This window comes from Lonchura striata, chromosome 5 (assembly GCF_050655825.1).
Source record: "Lonchura striata isolate lonStrDom1 chromosome 5, ASM5065582v1, whole genome shotgun sequence".
NCBI lineage: Eukaryota > Metazoa > Chordata > Aves > Passeriformes > Estrildidae > Lonchura > Lonchura striata.
In genome coordinates, this window is record NC_140707.1 from 63,202,724 (window position 1) to 63,226,141 (window position 23,418).

At 41.3% G+C, this 23,418-nt stretch overlaps 1 protein-coding gene across 4 annotated transcripts in view; it reads left to right on the forward strand.

Moving 5' to 3' along the window:
- The first annotated feature begins 1,282 nt into the window (after positions 1 to 1,282).
- Positions 1,283 to 23,418, forward strand: part of WDR20 (WD repeat domain 20) — a 44,895-nt gene continuing 22,759 nt past the window's right edge. For 2 of the 4 annotated variants that reach the window (XM_021541385.4, XM_021541384.4), the window contains exon 1: positions 1,283 to 1,594. In XM_021541385.4, coding sequence (XP_021397060.1) covers positions 1,346 to 1,594 — 249 coding nt within the window. In that variant the 5' untranslated portion in view covers positions 1,283 to 1,345. The remainder of the gene's footprint in view (positions 1,595 to 23,418) is intronic. The other 2 variants (XM_021541387.4, XM_085580762.1) reach the window with 1 other exon arrangement.

The following is a 23,418-nucleotide window of genomic DNA, read 5'->3' on the forward strand; positions in this document are numbered from 1 at the left end:
GAGCACTCTGGACACAGCCCTACTCTGCGGGATGACTGTGGGGGGTGCTGAGGCAGGGGGCTGGGGCAGGAAGGCTGTGCAGGGGGGCTGTGCAGGGGGCTGGGGCAGGAAGGCTGTGCAGGGGGCTGGGGCAGGAAGGCTGTGCAGGGGGGCTGTGCAGGGGGCTGTGCGGGGGGGCTGTGCAGGGGGGCTGTGCAGGGGGCTGTGCGGGGGGGCTGTGCAGGAGGGCTGTGCGGGGGGCTGGGGCGGGAAGGCTGTGCAGGGGGCTGGGGCAGGAAGGCTGGGGCAGGAAGGCTGTGCAGGGGGCTGGGGCAGGAAGGCTGGGGCAGGGGCTGTGCAGGGGGCTGGGGCAGGAAGGCTGTGCAGGGGGGCTGTGCAGGAGGGCTGTGCGGGGGGCTGGGGCAGGAAGGCTGTGCAGGGGGGCTGTGCAGGGGGCTGGGGCAGGAAGGCTGGGGCAGGGGCTGTGCAGGGGGCTGGGGCAGGAAGGCTGGGGCAGGAAGGCTGTGCAGGAGGGCTGTGCGGGGGGCTGGGGCAGGAAGGCTGGGGCAGGAAGGCTGTGCAGGGGGGCTGTGCAAGGAAGGCTGGGGCAGGAAGGCTGGGGCAGGAAGGCTGTGCAGGGGGGCTGTGCAGGGGGCTGGGGCAGGAAGGCTGGGGCAGGAAGGCTGTGCAGGGGGGCTGTGCAGGGGGGCTGGGGCAGGAAGGCTGTGCAGGGGGCTGGGGCAGGAAGGCTGTGCAGGGGGCTGTGCAGGGGGCTGTGCAGGGGGCTGGGGCAGGAAGGCTGTGCAGGGGGCTGTGCAGGGGGCTGTGCGGGGGGCTGGGGCAGGGGGGCTGGGGCAGGAAGGCTGTGCAGGGGGCTGTGCAGGGGGCTGTGCAGGGGGCTGGGGCAGGAAGGCTGTGCAGGGGGCTGTGCAGGGGGCTGGGGCAGGAAGGCTGTGCAGGGGGCTGTGCAGGGGGCTGTGCAGGGGGCTGGGGCAGGAAGGCTGTGCAGGGGGCTGTGCAGGGGGCTGTGCAGGGGGCTGGGGCAGGAAGGCTGTGCAGGGGGCTGTGCAGGGGGCTGGGGCAGGAAGGCTGTGCAGGGGGCTGTGCAGGGGGCTGTGCGCGGTGTCCCCCGCCGGGCCCCTCGGGCACGCCGCCGCTCCCGCCCGAGGCCCCGCCCACTCCCAGGCCCCGCCCCTTTCCCCGCCCCCGGCGCGCGGGCCCGGCGCGCGCGCAGTCGCGCGGTAAACAGGCCCCGCCGGCCCCGCCTCCTCGCGTCGCCCCCGCGCGCAGGGGCCGCGCGCGCGCCGGCGGCTGCGCAGTGTCGGCACATCCGGGCACTGGGGCAGGATGAGCGCTCCTTTCCAAGATGGCGGCGGAGGGAGGTGGGAAGGAGATGAACGAGATTAAGACCCAGTTCACCACCCGGGAGGGGCTGTACAAGCTGCTGAGCCACTCGGAGTACAGCCGGCCTAACCGCGTGCCCTTCAACTCGCAGGGCTCCAACCCCGTCCGCGTCTCCTTCGTCAACGTCAACGACCAGAGCGGCAACGGGGACCGGCTCTGCTTCAATGTGGGCCGGGAGCTCTACTTCTACATCTACAAGGGGGTCCGCAAGGTACCGGGGCTCCCCCGCCGGGCTGGGGCGGGGAGCGGCGGGGCTCCGCGCCGCCCGCCCGCCGGGGTGCGGGCCGCGCCGGGGGCGGGGGCGCGGGGCCGGGCTGCGCCTCGCTCGCTGTCCCCGCTCCCCGCGGGGCCGGCGGCTCCTCGGCTCCGGCCGAGCTCCGCTCAGCCAGCTGGCGGCTGGGCGGGGGAGAGCGGGCCTGCGGCGAGGGCGGTGTGAGGGCATCGGCGGCGGGCCGGTGCTCGGGGCTGCTCCACATACGGTGTCACCGACGGGAGCCGTGTGTGTGGGCCCTGTGCAGGGATGCGATCGCTTGGGCGCTCCTCGTGCGGGAATCAGGGTTGGCTTTCCCTCCCTCGGCCTCCGTCACCTGCTGCTTCAGGTCAGAATTTGCTGGACACGCTAATGCCTGTCGTGATTATGGTGGTGTCAAATCCCTGCTTCCAGGCTCTTCCTAGCTTTGGCTGCACGTCTGAAGCATTTGGTGCAGTTTTAGGCCTTTGTTATGACTTAGAAGTGTGGGTTGGTTTTAGAATTGTTCATAAATGGGAGTGGTGTAGTGAGATGAGTCTTAAATATCAGATAATTGACAGAGAGAAAGTTGCTTTTGCAGGATAAAAAGATTGATGTACTTGAGAGAGACACTTCTTGCTTGTCATTATTGGATGCAGCACAGTGCATGCATTTGATCTCTCAGGTCACCATATTTATGAACAAACCCTTCTCTCAAACAGGATTGAGAGAACAATTCGGAATTCGCTGTGCTAGGTGAACCCACGTCACTCCTAATAGATATAAACACATATATAATGAGTGTCAGTTTTCTGCTTTGTCTCAGATAGTGGGTGTTCGTTATTTTACATGCTTGGGTCTCAGTTGCCATCATGTGATCGCCTTGAAATCTTCCTGCTTTTAGCTCACCATTCAGCATGGGATGAGGGCACGGAGAGCTAGAGACTCACACGAGGCTGTGCAGGAAGCTCGTGGATGAGCAAGGGATTATACCTGAATCTGCTGTGTCCTAGGGGAGTGCCCCCAGCACTCCTCCTTTCTATAAAATGTCGGCAGCAGCAGGAGTTTAAAGTCTACATGGTTGTTTGTTAGACTGTGACCTAACAGATCTGATATGTCTTGTATAATTATATGTGAAAGTGTGTGTGTGTATTTAGTTTCACCTTTTAATGAATTTTAATAATCTAGGTATGTTTCAAATAATGCTTGGACAATGGCTTCTTTAAGGATACAAGGAGTATTTAGTATCAAACAGTATTCCCTACTTACAACCAGTTGCTGTCTTTACAAGGTATCCTGAGGAGCAGTATCTCTGAAAATCTACATCCTAAATTGTTGCCATGTTTGGGTCCTGCTATGTTTGTTTTTTCCATGCAAAGTAGCTGCAGAGTTCTCTGAGCTCACAGAGCAGGCCTTTATGTAGTTTAGTAATGGTACATGTGATTCTTGCAAGTTCTCTTAGTCATCTCTTGCCACACTTCTGACAAATAAAAATCTAAAGGCTGGAACTTAGTTGACAATAAGGAATAGAATAATTATAGTTATATCAAATTACAAAAGTCTTCTTGAACTGGGTATTTAGATATTTGGTATTTAGATTTTTTAGATGCTAAAAGCTACTGGTATGGTATGCAGTAACTGAGAAATTTGAGTTTGTGAACTCATGAGCTCTGGAGGCATCTGTACCTGTGACAGTGTGAAATACTTTTTTCTCTGAATAGAGTGAAACATAGACATTGTTAGGACAGAATTAATCTCAATGACCTTTTACAGTATTAACTATGTAAAACAATCTATATGTATAATACTTTGGTAAAGTGAACCTAAAGAAAGAGCTGAAATAGATTGACTCACTTTAAGGAAAATGCTTTAAATGAGAATGAGAAGATGGTCTGATTTAAATCTGCAATACTTGCTGCTTTGGAATTTATTTTGGAACTTCAGTTGGAAGTAACTGTTTTGTCTGTGTATGAAAGTGAATCAGGAACAGGCTGACAGCCTGTCAACTGATCATGTGAACTTTTCAGAATCAAAAGTTCTATCTTGTGGCTGTCATAAAAGGGAGAGAGCTATTGTTACTTAAATGGACACGATGTAATTCTGCCTTAAACTGGGCAGACTATCACATTTTGTGTTCCTTCCTGTTCCTGGGATGAGGATGGGGAAAGGGATTTGATCTGTTTAAAACCCAGCTATTTGTGCTCCTTGGCGTAATACGGGTGCTGATAACTTCAGTTTTACCTGTTAGTTCATAATTATTTATGTATTCCTTAAAAATTTTCCCTGATTACTTTTAAGATCATGATTTTCATTCTGACTAAGTCATATTGGAATATTGAGTTGAATTTAATGACGCTGTGCTGTGTGAATATATCAACTGTGATTTTGTCTTTTTTTTTTCTTGTTTTTTCCTTTTTTTTTAAGATTATTTTAAGACGTCTTTTCTTGATAGGAAAATGTTACATTTTTCCTAAAATGAGCAAAAGAACCACGAGGACTGTATTTTAAGTGGCTGTGTCTGTTTGGTACTGAGATAATTCTTGCATCAGTAATCCATTGCAGATCAGTACACATTAAGGAAGAGCAACACTTAAGCCACGAATGACACTGAAAAATAAATAACCTAATATTGAGTCACAGATACCACTTGGAAGGCTATTTCGTGACATCAATAATGCTAATTTTTCTTCTTTTAGTTTCCCTTAAATGCTTTGTCTCTGCTATATCTGGTTTGTAAGTCACCTTTTTACATGAACTGCTGATGTGTGTGTTGTCTTAGGAGATTTAACTTACATAAAGAAAAATATTTCCAGGTAACCTTGATCCTTCCAAGGCACTTGATGCAGAAGTTAGATCCGGCAGCCAGGACAGTGGTGTGGAGATTGTCTATTTGTACTCCAGACCTAATGGTTTGGTAGAGAGACAGGAGTTTTGGACAGCATTTGAAGCTGTCTCTAGAGACTTTTCAAAGCAAAAAGGTACTTTCTCCTGACTTCATTCTTCACCTCTTTAAGAAGGAAGCTGAGTTTTCACTATTTCATAAAAAACCTAAAGACATTGTAAAAAAACTGAGTTTTTAAAAATTGTGAAACATTGTGGCTCTCTTGTGTTTATAAAGCAATGCAGACTTCCAGAAAACTCCTGTTTTTTGATTTGGAGCCACTAAAAAATAAAAGACATGAGCCTGTAGTTTAGTAAGAAGTTAAACTGTGACGGAATGAGATGTGGTTGGTTTGCTTAGATAAGTATGTAATTGTTCTTAACTGCACACTGAAAGGACTTTCCCTTTCAGTCCTCCTTTACTTTGGCTTTAAAGTTAGATGTGTGCAGTGATCTCTTATTAACCAGAAGGGGTAAATTTTCATAACTCAACTGATCTAGTGACAGCTGTAAATGATGGACTGGCAGTATAGGACCCTCTTGGCAGTGTGCTCCTATCTCCTTGTCTTTGGCTGTGCTCAGCCTCTGGTTGAGCTAGTTCAGCTTGCTAAACCAGCAGCAAAAAGTACTTGCAGATTTTCTGGGCAGATTTCCTCTTGATTTGGTGAGTTGAACGGTGTCATCTTGGGGTTGATTAGTGCACTGTGCTTGGAGTACACTGACAGTAAGGAAAGTGTTGGAGGGGCACTACCCCCTTCAGTGGCCTGGACTGTCTGCTTGGATCCACTGCCTTGGAGATCTCTCCTGAATAAAGCCTCTGCTTCAGCCTTAAGTCAGTTTTAGAATGATCTGTTCCTGAGGGATTTTTGACTTGATTTTGATTAAGAGAGTTACAGGTGTTAAAGGAAGCTTTTCCTGTTATTTTAGGCATTTCCCTCTTCATGGAGTGAGATTATGAAGTAATAATTCACAAATTGTTCAAATTATGATGCTCTGATGCTCTTGGTGGGTTGCTTTTTCCTACAGCCCCTAATCAGGAGTGAGGGCTGTTACTTGATTTTTGTTCGTAAGATAGTCTTGAAGGACTTAAATATGGTTTATGGGTAGCTTTGCAAAATGATTTATTAGTTGATTCATCAGGCTGGAAGAGTGCTATATCATCTTCCTTGCCTTAGGAATGACTGACAAGGCAAGGCTTTCCAGACTGCTGCTGACATTAAGATCAAGTCCTTTTCCCTTCCTGTTAGAGAGCTTGTGCATTTTCCTTACAGAAGCTGTGTGTGTGATGATGTGTATGTTGTAAAAGTTTCTGGGCAGATTAATCTGCAGCTGTCATTGCAATACAAGTTCATATTAGCAATAGTGTTGCGCGGTGCACATTCTTAAGTTTTACGTAATATATCAGCAAGTTATGAAATGTGAATGTATAGCTCAGCTTATTACCAGACAGAAAACCTTTTGTATTGTAGTTAAATTCTCACTCTTTGGTAATGTGCGACAGACTTTCTTAACATTGGTAGTTTCGTTTTGTGAAATCACCTTGTTGCAAGAAGAGGCTTCACCTTTAGTTTGACTTTATTCTTGCAGCTACCTAAAGCAGCAGTCTGTTAATAACTTTGGAATATTACAGTATGTTGCAGTAGTGTTGGATTAGAAACATACATAGGTGATAAGCACAGGTTACTGGAGCCATGGAGGGCAGAATTTGTCTACTGTCTTTATAGGCTTTCATTGAACAAGTGTCTTGGAAATTATATTTGTACTAGGATGAAAATCATCTCATATCTCAACTTCTTTTATTGAGAGTTGGCATACTAGTAGTTCCTACTTATCAGTGAAAAGACTGATGTATAGGATTCCTTCCTTTGCAGTTCTCAAAATTACTTTTTTCTGTCTGGCTTGATTTGTTGTGCAGTTGAGGAGTGTTATCCTTGGTGGTGCCTTTCATTCTATAGACTGTTCACCTGGGAACTTGTTGCAGTGACAGAATGGTAATGGGTGACATTTGTCACTGTGCTTAATATATTGCTCTGAGAAGAGCAGTGTGAGGCAGTTGTAGGTTGGAAGCTGGGATGTATGCTGAAAACCATCACATTTTCTCAAGATGTGGTGGGAATGTGAATTTATATTAACTGTATACTTTTACTGATCACTAAGCTGTGTCAGGCCTCTGAAAATGATGTACATTTTAAAAACGTATATGAGCTATAAAAGTGCTGAGGTTTGTAAGGATCTTGGAAGATACAGTAGGTCTGAAGCAGGGGAGGTATACCTACACCTTAGTGACTGGTTCTTACATTTGCAGTAACATGAATTCCACCAGTAACTTTTTTAGTGTTCTCTTTCCTCTTCCTCTGATATCTGACTACAGGGAGAAAAGAGAAAGCAAACGGCTGAATGCTGTTATTTAGTGTGGACAGAAAGGACAGTTGACTATTGCCTTTGGCTTTTGCATATTTAAAAACTTGTTAATTTGTCCAGTCAGTTTTCCTAAGGTAAATAAATCCAGCTCATTAAACCAATCTTCTCAGATCATGAGTTCCAAATGTTTCACTGTTCTCCTCTGTTGGCTTCTGTTGTCTTTCATTAGTGGTACTTAAACTAGACCTAGACCCTGTCACAGTGCTTGGACTGTGACTTCAGTACAGAGCAAGGGAGAATTGTTGCTTGCTGAGTCTGTCTTCTAATATTCTTGCTAACATATTGAATAGTGTTGACATTTTTGAATCCTGCTTATAGTGATGACTCACTTGGATTGTTTCTTACCATATTGCTGCATTTCTCCATTTTTATCCATGCCTTGATTTTGTGGATGTTTATAAATGCTATGTAGCATTTTCATTGAATTTTATTCTGTTAAGATTATTAGAGTGGTTTTATTTCCAGTTCTGTGCTGCAGAATGCAACAAATTCTTCCAGTCTTGAAGTTACAAATTTGCTTTGTACTCTCATCTATTAATGAGAATCTCTCATAGAAATTAAAATCCATCTGTTGGATTTGCTGCTGCTCTTTCACATTTCTCCGGTGTGTTGGATGTGACTCTATTCTTTCCCTCTTTAAAAGGGTGTTGTAGATTTCTTTTTTCAGGAAATCCCTTAATTTCTTGCTGAGTTTTTTTTTTTATTCTCTTTGTGTTGGATGATAGTTGTTATATTGGGACTGGACTAGCCAGTCTCATGGAGGTATTGTGGCTAGATCAGTAAAACTTTACCTCTTGATCTGTGATTGTGAAGGTATGTGAGAGCCTCTTGGAAATTTGTTTCAGGTGTTTAATGGGTGGATATATTTACCACTTAGAGTTTTGTGATGTAGGTAGGTACTATCTTTCCTAATTCCGGCTGGGCTGTACTAGGGATTGACAGACATGTTACAAAATACTCCTGTAGTCTTTCCTGAAGGGTGGAATTTTTAGTAATGCTTTTTTTTTTTTCCAACAAAACTGCTGAAGGAGACAGTGAAGAGTTAATGTAGATTACAGATGTGTAGGTAGCTTTCAGCGTTTAATTTTGTATATGAGGCTTACACAGAGCAACTAGGACTGGCTAGAGTAAGATAAAAAGGCTAAAAAGCTGCTTTAAAATGACAGTTACATTGTTAAATGTTTCTTGCTCTGGAAGAAGATGAAATGTCTATGGTTGACAGAGCTTGCAAGATGATTTTTAAGTAGGAAGTGGTATTAGGCTATAGTGCTTCTTCTTGTCCTAGTCTGTGCTTGAAGCCCATGTCACAACTGTTTGACTCGAGTGAGCTCTTGCACTGTGCTGGCTGAGGGATTGCTCTCCGAGGTAAGAGTTCATTTGTCTGTGACTGCTTGTTTGGCTGGCGTGTTTGACAGTGAATGCTGGGCTGTGCTGGCCAAGCCTGCACATTGGGATGCAGTTTTTATAGGCAGTGAGTTTTTGTGTATGTCTTTAGTTGGGGTCTTTTTGCCACAGCAGTTACAATTTTGGAGCTTTTTGTTTTGTACTGAAGTGCATTTGTGGTAGAATTGCACTTGAATTCAGCTGGGAAAATTAATTTAGTGTAAAGCCAAAAATTGTGGCACTTATTCTTTGCAGATTGACAAAATTTTAGTCATAATGCTTCAGAGATGCAAAGAGGGGTCATTTGTAACAAACACTTCTGTGCCTGTGGAAAGTTTTATGGGGCAGCTTTGTCAGAATATTTATAAAAGTGTTGTGCTACGTGCTTAAATGACAAGGAGTTTGCATTATACATTGACATCTGTGAGTCTGCAAGACAGTTAAATAGTTAACTGTTAATAGTTAAAATGTACATAGAAGGTGCCTCAGACTAATTAAAGGCTGCCTAGACCCACCTCTAAGAGGATTGCCAGCCATAATTGTCTTGTTTGACATTCTAGAATGAAATTTAATGCCCTAGTTTGAAGTATTATTGCAGTTTTCTGGCTAAAGGGACCAATCTAAAGTACCTTTTTTGTGAAGGATGTGTACTGAAAGGCCACTTGCTATCCAGTTGTCAAGACTATATGTTGACACACTTGGATGAATTATTATTTGAAAGTGGTGCCATTTAGTGCAAAATAATGCCTAATATTTCCATTATCTGTCCTCTTAGAAGGCTTAAGGAAAAGAAACAGTAATATTAAATGTGCTATACTTTAAGTAATAATATTTGGTTGTGTCCTGGGAAATAGAGTATTTTTCCTTCCTTACCTCACTTCACTTTTGGGCCCAAGTGAATAGACAGCCCATGTTTTAGCATCTGCTTGCCACCCATTTCTTGCCCCTTGTAACTGGAAGCAGCTGCTGTTGCCTGTTTGGCTCCTGCTGAGCAGCTGTTGGTGCAGTGGATGCAGCCCCCTGGTCTTGGTGGGCAGGACCACCAGCTGCTGCAATTGAAACCTTTCCAGTGGCAGTGTTGTAATGTGCATTATTCAGTCCAGCTGTTCATAGTGGAATGATAGATCTCTAATAGATAACTTCTGCAAATTGATTGCAGTTTTAGTTTACCAGCTATATTAGTTCTTTAATTTCATGAGTTAATCATAATGTTTACATGTGGCTGTAATGGTAAAAAAAATGTTTATAATTTCTTACTACTACTTTTTAACTTCATGTGGGATTGGAAGGTGACTGTATTGAGAAGTTGTTGGTTTAATAGTGTATAATTTTTGTACAACTAGAGATTGTGAAGTGCTGTCAGACAAAATAGTCTAAGCAAGAAATTTACCTTGGGAATAGGCTGGTCTAGGGAGAAAACATTGCATGTTATAAACAAACTTCATTATCCCCAGTTTCCTAGAAATTAAAAAAATATTATTTAGCAGGAGTTTTAGATATATTTTTTCAGGAAAGTGATGTCATGTAAAAGTTGGAGAGGACTCAAGTTTATGGTTTTAATTCTCCCTTTCAGCTAAAGAAAGGAGGAGCAATGACAACAGGAGAGAGAATGGATACCAATATACATTGAACTGTGTGTTAAAAATCCACAAGTCTGGTGAAAGAAACTATTTGAACAATGTCTTAAGGACACTTTAGCCTGCCCGGGGCTACAGTCACAGGGATAACTGTGAATCTGAGTAACATAAATGTCTCCTTTTCCTAACTTGTAAATGTAACCATAACAAATACAGAATCCTAAAAGCTGTAGTCTCATCCTATTTTAACTGTGGCAGTTTATTTCTAGGGATTTTTTGGTATGGTTCTTTTAAGACTTCTAGAAAGGTTTTGTGCAGGTTTTCTTGATATTTGAGGTAGATATTGGAGCACGACTGTCATACATGTTTGAAGCTATCATTGAAATGAAATTTTGGCACAAGTTGTGAAGGATTACTTTTGTTGTCTTGATTTTTCTGGTTTTCTGGTAACTGTCAGTACTATAGAAAAATAATTTTACAATTATTTGTTTTTTAAGTCACGTTACTAAGATTTAAATTATAGCCTAGATGTCTGGATTTGCATATTTTAATGGTTTGAATGGAAAATACTGTCCCTTAACATCAACTTAATACTGTATTGTGAAGCCATAGGTGAAGGCTTAGTGTGCATTTTTCTTCAGATATTTGCCTTTCTTACAGAATAGCAAACAATTTGATTTCATTTTCAGACTTCATTTTTAAATGAAAGTATTTCTAAAGGTTGCTTCTCTTTAGCCTTTTTAGTAAGAGAGCGGGCCAGAGACCTTCAATAGCTACCTGTTAGCACTTAAGGTGTCAAGAGGGTCTGTCTTAAAAATAGTAATTTATGAGGGCAGGAATAGTTGCATGATTAGGCAGTACCACGTTTGAAATTTGATATCATCTACTGCCAAATGCTGTATTTCTTACCTGTTTTGCAGCCCATTTTGCATTGTCATTTTGTGTCAGTTCAAATTATTACTTTACTGTCCATAAATAACTAAATAATAATTTTTTAAAATGTGCCTGTTCAGTGTGATATATTGATCCAGGAGGTTTTTTCCCAAAGAAGAACGTCAAAAATACAGGCTGCTGCTTGTAAAAGTGAGATGCTTGTATTGACTAGAGAATTGCTATTTAATAGCATGAGCTGTATACCTCAACAGGTGACTTCAAGAAATGTCTTGCTGTTACTTCAGTGTGAACTTATGCTCCCTTCCCTCTAAAGGCAACTGTCCAGATATATTCACATCAGTTTAACACAGGGGATGGCCTCTCCTGCCTTCAGCAATGGAGCTGTGGTCCCTTGTACGGAGTAACTTCTGTCTGCGTGTCATGAGCTGTCTGCTAACACCTTCAGAGTGTTGAGATGCTGTTCCAGGTGATGTTTCTGACCGAACAGCGTTGGCAGAATAGCTCCTGTGCCAATGAAGTGACTGTTCAAGTGTAGTTCTGTGTTTTAGCCAAAATGCTGCCTCTGTAAATTCTCTAGTTGGAACTGGGATAGTTAAGCGTGGGCACATGTTAGCACTTCTAAATCAGAAGGATGGGGCAAACAACTGTTCTAAGGAACTCAAATGCCCAGGTTAAGATGCCTTTAGTGATGCTCAAGGTGATCCATATTTCTCATTTTTAGAGTGACAAAGTACTGGTTACCAATGAGCTACTGCAGCAGTCCAGTGGCAGCATACTCAGTGCTCTGTGTGCTGCACTCTGACATCTCTGTTCCCTGTGAGCAGTAGGTAACACCTTATACTGGCTTGGCATGGCCAGGCTCTGGGGGGCTTCTGGTGGAAGCTGCTGTGAGAAGCCCAGGATGGACCTGCTGCTGGCTAAGGCTGAGCCCATCAGGAGTATCAGAGGTAATCAATATAACAGAGGTAACACCTCTGTGATAATATATTTCAGGAGAGAAAAGTTATTGTGCAGATGTATTTGCAGACAGAGAAGAGCAGGTTGAGAACATGTGAAAGGATCAGCTCTGCAGACACAGAGGTCACTGCAGCAGGAGGGGCAGGAGGTGCTCCAGGTGTCAAAGCTGAGATTCCCCTATAGCCCATGGTGTGACAGGCTGTGCTCTTGCAGCCCATGGAGACCCACAGGGATGCAGGGATCCACCTGTGACCCTTGGAGCAGACTCATATCGGAGCAGGTGGATACCTGGGAGGAGGCTGTGAACCTGCAGGAGGCCCAGGCTGCTGCAAGGTCCTGGCAGGGACCTGTGGACCCATGGAGGGAGGAGCCCAGGTAGAGCAGGTAGGACTTGGGACTCGTGCTGGAGTAGGCTGTGCCTGAAGGACTCAGATCCAAAAGGTTCATGGAGAACTCTGTCCTGTGGGAGGGACCCCACGCTGGAGCAGGGGAAGGACTCCTCTCAGAGCAGTGGCAGGAGCAACGTGTGATAAACTGACCACAGCCCCCATTCCCTGTCTCCCTGTGCTGCTGGGGAGGAGGTAGAGCTAGGAAGAAGGGAGGAGTGGGGAGAAGGTATTTTTAAGGTTTGTTTTTACTTCTCATTATCCTGCTCTGATTTTCTTAGTAATAAATTCAGTTAATTTCCCCAAGTCAAGTCTGTTTCGCCAGTAATAGGTGAGCGATCTTTTCCAGTTCTTAGCTTGTGAACCTTTAGTTATATTGTTTTCTCCTCTGTCCAGTGAGCGATTGGGCATCTTTGGTCAGTGTTGGCATCCAGCCAGGGTCAACTCACAGCACACCTTCTGCAAAATCGTGTTGGACTGGCATTGGTCTGGTTAATCTGTGTATTGTGTTTTGTTAGTCCTAAACCGATGGAAGCATTGTGTGTACATGAGAGAGAGTCAAAGGGGAATGCTGGTAGGATCAGGGCCTGGACAAGCCCAGTCTTGGGAGCCTAGAAACAGCTTTTGCTTTCTCTTCACTCATCTGGGAACCCTTTCTTCATTGCAGTGCAAATTGATATAAAGGAGAGTTAGGACTTGGACAACGTGCAAACCTCAGGGTGGTTAAAGGTATGATTATTTTTGACAGTAGAGATCCCTAGTGTGCCTGGTATTGGTATGCCCGTATTAGTGGGTGGGATGATTTAATAGCTGGGCTGTGTTGGGTGTCCTCACAGTCTCCTGGGAGGACATTTAGCAAAACGCCTGACATGTGGGCACTCAGTGGGCAGCACTGTGTCTGTGAGGTCTCTCGGTGACAATAGACAGTCTGATCACTCCCTCCTACACTTGAGACAAAAATCAGCCTGAGGAAAGAGACAGTGTTGTGTGACCGTTTGGCATGTGTAATACTTTTAGCCCTTTGATGGTAGGCAAAAGGTTGTGGGCTTTTTCCACACAATATCTATACCAGTGAAACTGCCAACACTTATTATTACTTAAAATATCTTAATACTTTGCTTACTTTAAAATAAATACTTTTATTGAAAAAGCTGGTGCCTGAATTTGGAACATACTGCCTTTTGTTCTAAAAATTCTGAAGGAGGATTCTGCTTTTCAGACTGGATGATATCTTAGAACTTGTACACATGGGGTGGTGAGAAATCAGAGTTCACTGTATTTGTTTTAGGGATTTGGTCCTTAGTACTTGATTGCTAATAGCTGTGTTTGTTTTGCAACGCTTTTCATCTTTTTGGGCTGGCTCATAATGAAGTGTCTTCAGCCCCAGAAGGAAGATGCATTGCGAATTAACAACTGCAGGACAATAGTTAGAGCAAATATGTTATTTCATCTGTCTGTTACTGTACATGACCACAAAAAGCATAAACCATTGTGCCTCATCCTGGTTTTGGAGTACAGGTTATACATTGGAGCAGTATTTTATTCACTTAACTTCTGTGGGACTCTTCTGGTGCTCTTAGGATAAGAGCCAGCTCCATCTTATTTTTAGAACTCAAGTAATTAAGGCTTTGTTCTAGTAATATTTTCTTAACATGCTGCAACGTGATGGAATTATTGATAAAAACGCTGTATCAAAAATGTCCAGCATTCCTGTAGGGCTTGCAAAACCCAACAGTAGCCAGAAGAGACATAATTTGGAGTTGCTGGACAGACGTGACAGTGTTCCATTTGACTTCTATTGAGTTTTGTAATGAAAAATTATAAATTGATTAGTAATTAACTGCTACAGTGAAGTAAGTTTCTATAGCAACAGGGCGGTGCAGAGTACAATTATTCAGACTGCTTTCCTTACCATATAATTTTTTCTTCCAAGCACTGAGTTTACACTGTTGGACTAAAACATAGTTTTATTATAGCAACGGATAATCCTCAGCTTTTGCTGCTCTTGTCTTTTAACTTTTTTTTTCCCTTCATAAAGAAATAACTTTTCCTCTTATTAGCTGAAAAAGAAATAGAAGAAACTTTTTGAGATAGATAGCAGTGTGGTAGACTGGTGGAAACTCAACCTGCTACTATTTGCCTGTATGTTATTAGTATAATGAATGGAGTTATATCAAATATATTGTTATGCAGTATGACTTTCTATTTCACTTCTGCCTGTTGACAAGTCTACATGAAACTAAATCTGGTCTAATTTAATCATAATGGTGATCATATAATAGCTTGCAAATTCCAAGTAAATCAATTTAAATAAGTTGTAATGCTGATTCCCTGAATCAGCCAGATGGCTTTTAAAAAAATTTGTTCTTTTTGTGTTTAAAGTATCTATATTTGTTTTTTGGTTTCAATACTTCTGAATACCTTTAAAGAGAGGAATATTCTACTTTAATCTTCACTCTTAAAATCAGAAAACATTAGGGTTTTGTCAAGGCACTGCAGATGTTTGGGTTTTTTGCCATAGAACACACTCCTAAAGCCAACTTTTAAATGTTACTATATTAGAGGAGATGAAATTTTAACAACTTAAATGATGAAGCTACAGCAGTCTTGTTTTTTTAACAGGACACTTAGTCTTGAGTATTTTAAATATGTCTCAGATATCTGATCTTGTGAAAGAAAAAAAGCAGTTTTGCTTTTGTAAGTCGGCCTCAATGTTTGCTGTTGATTGGTATTGCATCAGCGCATTTTTCCAGTCTTGTAACAAAACCATACCATTGTTTTAGAAAAGAAAAAAATAGGATTCAAAGGTAAAGTAAAAGTAATGGCTTTGAATGGGACTGACTAGAACACTGGTCCAACAGGTCAGGTAACTTTTGTGTGTGTGCATGAGGAGGAGGTGATCAACTCAGATGATGCCATTAAGTCATGCAATGTTTCCAGTTCGTTCCATGTTTTGGGTGTCATCTAAAAGCAGTCTGCCAGCTCTAATTTAATAAGTGTTGTCTTTAACATGAATGGTTTTTTAACCAGTTTTGCTTGCAGTGCTGGGCCAATTTAAACAATTTCCCAGTGAAAGTAACTTACTAAGTGTTTAATGAATTTTGCAACTGAGTGTGTGAACTGAATGAGAACAGCTGCTGAATTGTGCCAGAATGTGTGGCTTTACTTGGAAGGTACTTACATACCTATTTTCCTTATTTTAATTTACTTTGTACATCTAGTACATGTATTCTTATCTCTGTTAAACTCATCTGAATTATGCCTCACTCTGTGTTAAAAACAGGTGAGAAAGACTGATTATAAGTGTAGGCAACAGTGTGACTAGACTGGAGTAAATAAAGGGATCCACTGGAGAATAAGGAGCAAGAAGGAGAACAGAAAGGTAACTATTACCTTTTTACTTTAGAACTTTGAATCTGTTACAAGGTACTAAATTGTAACTATTGAGAAAATTGTAGTTAACTAAGCATAAATATTAAGTGAGACTTGCAGAACTTTATTATGAGAAACATAGTTAAATAAAGAGGTAATTGTTACACTACACTTCATTTTCTCAGTTCCTCAAAAGTGATTGCTTTTTTTTAAAAATGTGTGCTTCAGTGCCTTCCAGCCTTTACAGAAGGTGATGGATTCTTTACATAGCTTGTGACAGTCCATAAGTAGTATTCCAGCATGAACTTTATTTAGTGCCTGTGAATACATGGAATGCTCTGTGCTATTCTGAAATAGTTGCTTTTTAATTCACTCTATTCCTAACAGTGAAAAATTCTGTTTAAAACCTTCTGACTGCCTTTGGCTGAGTGATAGGCAGGTATTTTTTGCAAGGCTTATCCTGGATTGTATTCAGATAGAGAAAAACATGCAGGAGTGCCATTCAACACATACCTCACCACAACAACAACAAATCCCCTTTCAGTTTTAGCTTTTGAAATTCTTACATTATAGACTTCTGTGTTAGGGGTTCTTTTTTTGCTGAAAGTAAAATGTCTCCCTGTGTTGGGAAAATATTAACGTATAATGTGTATATATAACCAGCTTTATTTGAAGTTCAGGCCCTCAGCCTTTGTAGTGTAACACTTTGATAGTAAAGGAGAGTTCTAACTTATTAAGTTCATGTTCTTGAATGAAGTGGAAATTCAGATCCATATATTAGATGGAAAAAGAAATAAAAATGAGGGAATTTTAGAACTTGGAAATTCTGTTACAAGATGTTGAGAGAATTAAAAGCTAAGTTCTTTATTGGGAAGAGACCTTCAAATTGAGGTCTTCTAGGAGTGGTTTTGGAAAGAATTTAATTGGTGACATTGATACAGAGAAGCAAGAGCACTTACATGGTGCTCATAATAACTTTGGGACTTATCACTGTTCATAATCAGAGTTACTTAATAAGGAGAAACAAGCTGATATCACAACCATATATGAAGTGAACATTCATTGAAAAAATCCATAGGGAATTTTTGCTTCAGCAGTAAAACTTTGGAAAGATGATACACAAAGTGTAGTGTTGATTACAAGCTGAGCCAGCTTGTGATACAGCTGTTGAAGGCTGGAGGACATAAATGGAATTGAAAGATGTATCAAATGAGGTTTACAATAAAAATAAAGAATGTCTTTAGTGACATTGTACTAGGCCTTGAGAAGATGGCTTTAATATTGTATGAAATTCTGGTTGCTTGTGTTGGAGGTGATTTTTAACTCCTGCTACTAAAAGAGGATGGTGTCTAATGTAAAACTGGAGAAAGAGGTGTGTGATTTTAATTTTCTGAGCAAAATACTAAGTCACTAAATATCGTTTTTGTCACACTAGAAGAAGAGAGGAAAGAAGGGAGAGAATAAATAATACAAAACCTTCCCTGGATTTCTCAGACATTACTAGATCTTCCACAAATCCCAATCATGCAAAATTTACTATTAATTTAGAAGTATCCTGCTTTTTCACCAGCCCTGCTGTAAGCAATTACTAACAGTTGAACTGCAGAATGAAAATACTGTGACCATAAGGGAAGTACAGAATAGGTTTTAAGAAGAGCAGAATGTTTCCCCCAGAAGCTTCTTAGGGCTGAGCCTGATGGAAGAGAGTGAAGGCAAATTATTTTTAGTGATACAAATCCAGCTCTCTGTGTGGTACTCAGTGAGGCCACCTTACTGGCTTTCAGATCAGGAGAGGAAAGAACTGTAAGACACTGAGGAGCTGGAGGCAGTAATGTTCAATGAAAAAATGGATGCACAGCTCACTTGGCAGATATCATGGAAAGAGCAGGACATTTTCAATGGTAACTAAATGGATGCTGGAGTATCTCAGTAGTTTTGTGGGGAAGCTGTAGGAGGGGATTTTGTATTTTGTATATTTTTGGAGGTGGTTTTCTGTATTCTGAGTCTCCATTTATGCAACAGGCACGAAGGTCAGAACTATTTCATCCTGTCTTAAACCATGAACAGAGTAAAGGATGAGATTTTAACTGGTGACCAGCCATCTTTTTATTTTTTCTTAATATCATATGGTGTAGTGAGACTGAAAAATATGAGCAGTAAGCCTGTTTTCTCAGGTTTCCCTAATCTGCTTACTTACTTTTATATAAAATTTTACTATCCTGAGGTATTTGGCCGGTTTTGTAGGAATTGGAAAAGATTGTGTGCTTAAAACAGATGTTTTCTCATGATCCTGTGTTTGAGAGAAATGTTTGAAGAAAGATCTTCCTTCAAAATGGAAACTAAAAGAAGCAAGCAACTGTGCTTTGGCTTTGCCCTGTTAGTGTTAATCCTCGAACATCAAGTTAGCCAGTTACCTGGCCCCTCTTGCCCTGGAACAGAACAGTTTTCCACCAGGGGAATAAGCTTTAAAGCAGGAAACAGTCTCATTCAAATGTGCTCCTGGAGCAAATTCTTCTTTCTGACATGAATGCAAACTCGTCTTTCAGAGGGGGGAAGACAGTGTCAGATAGAGACCGCTGTTCTGATGTAGCTCCTTATAAATTGAGTATACTCCTTTCCTCACATCTGAGTGCATTCTCTTTATCTGGTAGCTTTTTATGTACATCTTTGGCAAAGAAGTTTCCCTACTACCCTGCCATTTTAAACTACAGCAAAAATCGTTTGAGGTTTGTGATACAAGGTGATTCTCCAGTGTGAGAATGGCTTCTTCACTCTTTGGAGTGCTTAAGGATGTTAATGTATCTCGATCAATATGCAATGCTAAACAGTTAAACGGAATTTCAAGTAGAGGCTCAGGCTGCTTGGTTACCATGGCAAACACAGTAGGAAATTCATGCCAAAGTTTGGAAACAAAGATACACAAAAGAAAACTTGTAAACTAAAATAATCACTTTGGAGACCAAATATACTTGTTAATTTACTAGAGTCTGTTTCCCAAGGAATACAGTTTAAAAATCCTATTTTATTAAGCAGATCTTAATTGCCAGTCCAGAGTTTTGCACAAAGGAGCCAATATTCACAAGCAGGGAAGAGTGAGATTCTTTGTTGGCTTGTCCTCTAACTGTAAGGGCATTGAGTGAATAGAGTAGCCTCTTGGAGACAGAGGAATTGAATTACTTAAGTACTGTAATCAAGGTTGACATGTTTTCAGCGTGCAATGCCTTGTTTCACAGATGACTCAGTTTTGTCTCTAAAATTTGTCTGTATTAGTGATTATATGTATGTTAGATCACATATGTATGATATCTCTGTGTATTTAATGGTTTGTCTGTGTTCCTCATTGCATATATATCCTTTAATTATTCACTTTCCCACAGTTGTTTGTTTTAAGGCTTGCTACCTGTAACCAAGGTCTTAATGTGAGTATTTTAATGGGGTGATTTTCAGTTTGATAAGTTCCCTGTGTAATCAGCCTACTGTGAGCACAGTATTTGATATTGTAGTCCTGTCAGAATGTTGTAGCAAAATCTGATCCTTTTGCATGTGACTTGCTGTACAGTTTTCCATAGGTACGGTCACATGCAAAGCTTGCAGTTATTTTTCTCTTTCTGAATGTAAATTAGTATGTATAGTTCCATGTATCTTCTCCAAAGTCTTACCCCCCAAAGGGAAGCTGTTGCACAGAAAGCCAATCTGTGGCTTGAGGGAGAAGCTGCTTTCAAAGACTTCCTGAAGATTGAGGTTAGAGCTGGCATTGGGCACTGTGATCGTGAGCACCTACCCTAACATGTGACTCCACCTCATCACTTCATGCATTGCATAACATGGATTGGAGATTATGGCAGGCAGTTGGAGGCTCAGGGAAAGCAGTTTAGGTTATTACTGAGAAACTGTGATGAATTTGCCTCTGTCTTTATAACACATGGTCTCTTGGGAAGGGAGGCTTGCTGTCAGTATAACAGGGAAGTAGTGTTACTGGAACATGAAATGTTGGAGGTGATGGAACAAACAGTTTATGAAATGGTGTTCAGGAGTTCTTGTTGTGAACAGTAAATGTTATATTGAATTACTGGTTAGTCTGCTTTTTGCTGACCTCTTTAAAAAGGACTTACTGAGCACTTTTTAATTAAAACAAAAGTGGAATGTGAAAACATCTGGAAAATTATACTAGGGCTTTATTCAAAGGAAAGTAAGAGTTTGAAGGCCACAGGAAGAGAAGAATTGTGCCACTGATTAGCCACAGTAAATAAAATGTTTCATCCCACTAAGTTTACCATATGGTAATTTATAGTTATGTGGTATATCTGTAACTTCAGGACAAGAAGTAAAAGGGGAAGAGCAGCATAAGTTGAAGATGGACTGATTTGACCGACTAACTGTCAAGAGGCAGCTGTAAGAAACTTGGGAGATGCAGTTAGGGTGCTTGAGTGTGCAGCTGTATGTGTTCCCATTAATCTCTGGGTAGCACACAGTGGAGGAAAATACTTGAGTTAGTTTGGAGCTACTGCACAAGAAGAGTGGATTGATATTGGTGATTGCCTTAACTGATGAGTGGTTGAGTTCTAATAAATATTTTTTTCTTTAAGAAATGGAATGGAGAAGAATATTAGAAACAAGAACTGAATAAATCATACAGCATTGTATAAATCAGTAGGTCCATCTCTTCTTATAGGTCTATAAAATGTATTATTACAGAGATATTCCAAGAAGTGGTGAAAATTGTGGTAACTGACAACTTTTGTGTAAATACTGAGGACAGGACTGCTTACTCTAGTAAGTGCTGTGTATATGAGGAATATTAGACAGAAATGACACTTTGCCACATATTAACTCATCAGGGTACCTTGCTTCTGTAATACAAGTGAATAATGAACAGGAAGTGGGAGTTGAAATCTGGCAGTTTTTTCAATTCCATGCAGTAGTTAATGCAAAAAAAAAAAAAAAAGGAGTCCTGTAAGTGTTACTAAACTTTCATATTTGCAATATAAATGGCTTCAGGAAAGAAATCTAGGGTGGACAATAATCCATTAATACAGCTGACTTCATGAGTTAACTTCTGGAACATATATCTGTTTACTGTTGAAGAAATGATACTGGAGTAAAAAGTCCTGGCAAAAGAAGTCCAGTTGGGAGTCCATGATTATGAAGTATGTCTGTGCTATGACTTTTTAAATCAGTGTCTTAATTGTTAAGCCAATGAGGGGGAGACCAGTGTAAAAATGTGACCTGTCACCCATGGTTTATAAATACCCCGAGAGATCATTATTTTGAACTTAAAACTGCACAGTGAGATCGCTTTCTTACATATGTTCTTAAAAAGAGCTGAGTAGGGGGAGAAGAGGAGGAAGGTGTCTGTATCACATGCACAACATACGTGATTCTGAATCAGGGTTCTGCTGGAGAGGTTTTTATCCAGCAAGCTAAGTTACAGTAGAGCCAAAGTTCTGCAGACCAGGCACTGGGAAGAAACAATGCTGATATCAGGGCTGCTTCTCCCTTCTTCTTCTTCTTAATAAAAAAAAAGGCAAGTAATTGCTTAAACCAAAATAGAACATCTAATTCAGTTCATGTCTGTTGGGAATGTGTGATACAGTGACTTTATTCAGAGTTGTTTAATTAGCCTGTTTACAGATTTAGTGTGACCAAATGCATAACGCTGGAATCATAGTCTCAATTTTTATCTGAGTTGATCATGTCATTAACTGGCATCCATGATGAGGGGAACTTTGCAAAAGGAACTGTGGAATACCTTTTGTTAGTTCTTCTTCAGCATGGGTTTCTGAGGGATTGTTTGGAGGTGTGAGTGAAGTTAAAGCTCATATATTCTTTTTGTCTCATAGTAAAGGAGTGTTGTGCAAAGTGTGTAAATCAAGTGCTTTTAGTGAGCAAAGGGAGGAGGTTTTCTTCTGCAGGTGTAATAAAAAATTGACTTGGTTAAATATGGAGAAACGAACATCTTTTGAAAAGTTGGTGTCCTGTTGCTTGCCTGAAGCTTTAGTGGTGTGGTTATAGTGCAGCTGAAGATGCTGGAGTTGCTTGAAGTGTTTCTGGTCAACTCTGTGGAGTGGGCAGGTGTTGGGTTTCTTTGGGAGAGGCTCTCAGGCCTTGTCAGGACTGACCAGGACATGCTCTGGGGAGCTGTGTCATGGTCAGTTCATTAGAGCAGCTTGAGTCTGACCTGGCTCTTTGGACAGCACTGTCACAAGCTGTGTGTTTTGGTCTTCCACTCTAAAGAAGCAAGTTTTCAGCATGGGTGGAAGTTGAACCAAGTGAGTAACACCTTGAATTGAAGATGCTTTAAGTTTCTAAAGGAACAGTTTCAGGGACTTCAGACCTCTCTTGGGTTATGACAGGTGGAGGCAGCAGCAGCATTCTGTGCTCAGAAGACAGGGATTTTTGTGTGGAGGGGTTCAAAACCTTGTTTCAACTTCCCTTAGCCTCCTCAGCCTGCAGTAGTTCAAGTGTGCTAATATGCCTGTACTGTTCTACTGGCATTTGCTCAGTCTTAAAAATAAAGAGTAAGTTGATGCTGTATACACCTGTGAAGTGAATGGGGTCTTGCAAACAATTTTTTTGAGTCTGCTGTTCTGAGGTTATGAACACTTAGAAATAATATCTACTTTTTCTAGGGTTATTGCTAGTCTCATGCTTTCACCTTAGACAACTTCCAAAAGAATGTTCTGATCTATACTGTAACCACAGAAATGTTTTGGTTAATGGCCTTTCTAAAATGGAGTTAACATTGTTATGATAAGCTGTAAGTCAAACAGTCCTTTATATGTGTTCTTTATGGTGTTCACATCTACTTTCTTCATCTTGTCAATTATATAACCATCGGTTCCGTTACTATGACATGGATTTATTTCAAACCAGTGCGTGCTCTTTGCTCTGTTTGAGTGCTTAGAGTAATTCTTCTGGAAACAGAATATGATTATTTTATTGGATCCTTCAGAAAACTGCACTGATCTCTGCCTAAATATGGATTTATGTCCAGTTATCTGGTCTAGAGCTTTTCTCTAAATGTAGGTGGTCACACTTGTCTGCTGTATGAATAAATACTTAAATCTTGTTAAGTAATGTTTTTCTCCTTTCAAAAGTCATGTCTGTCTTGTATGGCCCCAAGTGGGAATTATATCTGGAAGGGAGAAGAATATCAAGTAGCTTCCCAAATTTGCAAGCAGCTTTGTACAAAATTAATCTTTAAGACTTTGTTATGGATGAATTGTGTGGAACACTTGAAAAAAAATTAGGTTAAATAAAATTACTCGGTGTCCCTGTTTTACTAGCAGAGCTGTTCTTACAGAGTATCCTAGAAACTGTCACATGCCTTAAGTGTTCCTGTTCAGCATTTAATCAAGTGCTTTGTAACTTATAAAAAACCTTCTGCAAAGATACAGGAACCCATTTATGAAAAACAGTATTGTGAGTGGCAACTATTGATGCTTCAGTTCATGGAGCTGGAAGATCAGCCAAATTTGAAATGGAAAACTAAAAATACTATTTTTATTGAAGTTTAGAAATGTGACTTCAATATAAAGGAGGTACATTGAATGCAATATAAAGACCTAAAATTTCCTTGGCATTAATGGCTTTGCAAGGCTCAGGAGGCATTTAAAACTACTCTGTGTACACACATAACACCTATTATGCAACCCTTGAAACTAAGCACAACACTCAGTTATGGAAAAAGAAGCTCTCATTTATTTAAAAAATCATCTTTACTTTTAAGAAACATACTGTGGCTATAAATAGGGAAACTTTACAAATGGTGATTGTATACTGGCTTTTTATTGAATCCTAATGAGATTTTTTACCTTTTTTTTTTCTTTCTTTCTTTCTTTTGGTTTCTAAATGAAAGCTGATGAGCTTTTAAACTATTTTAAGTTTTTGGGGGGGGGCCTTCTGAAGTGAACATGTGTTGATCTGTACACTACCT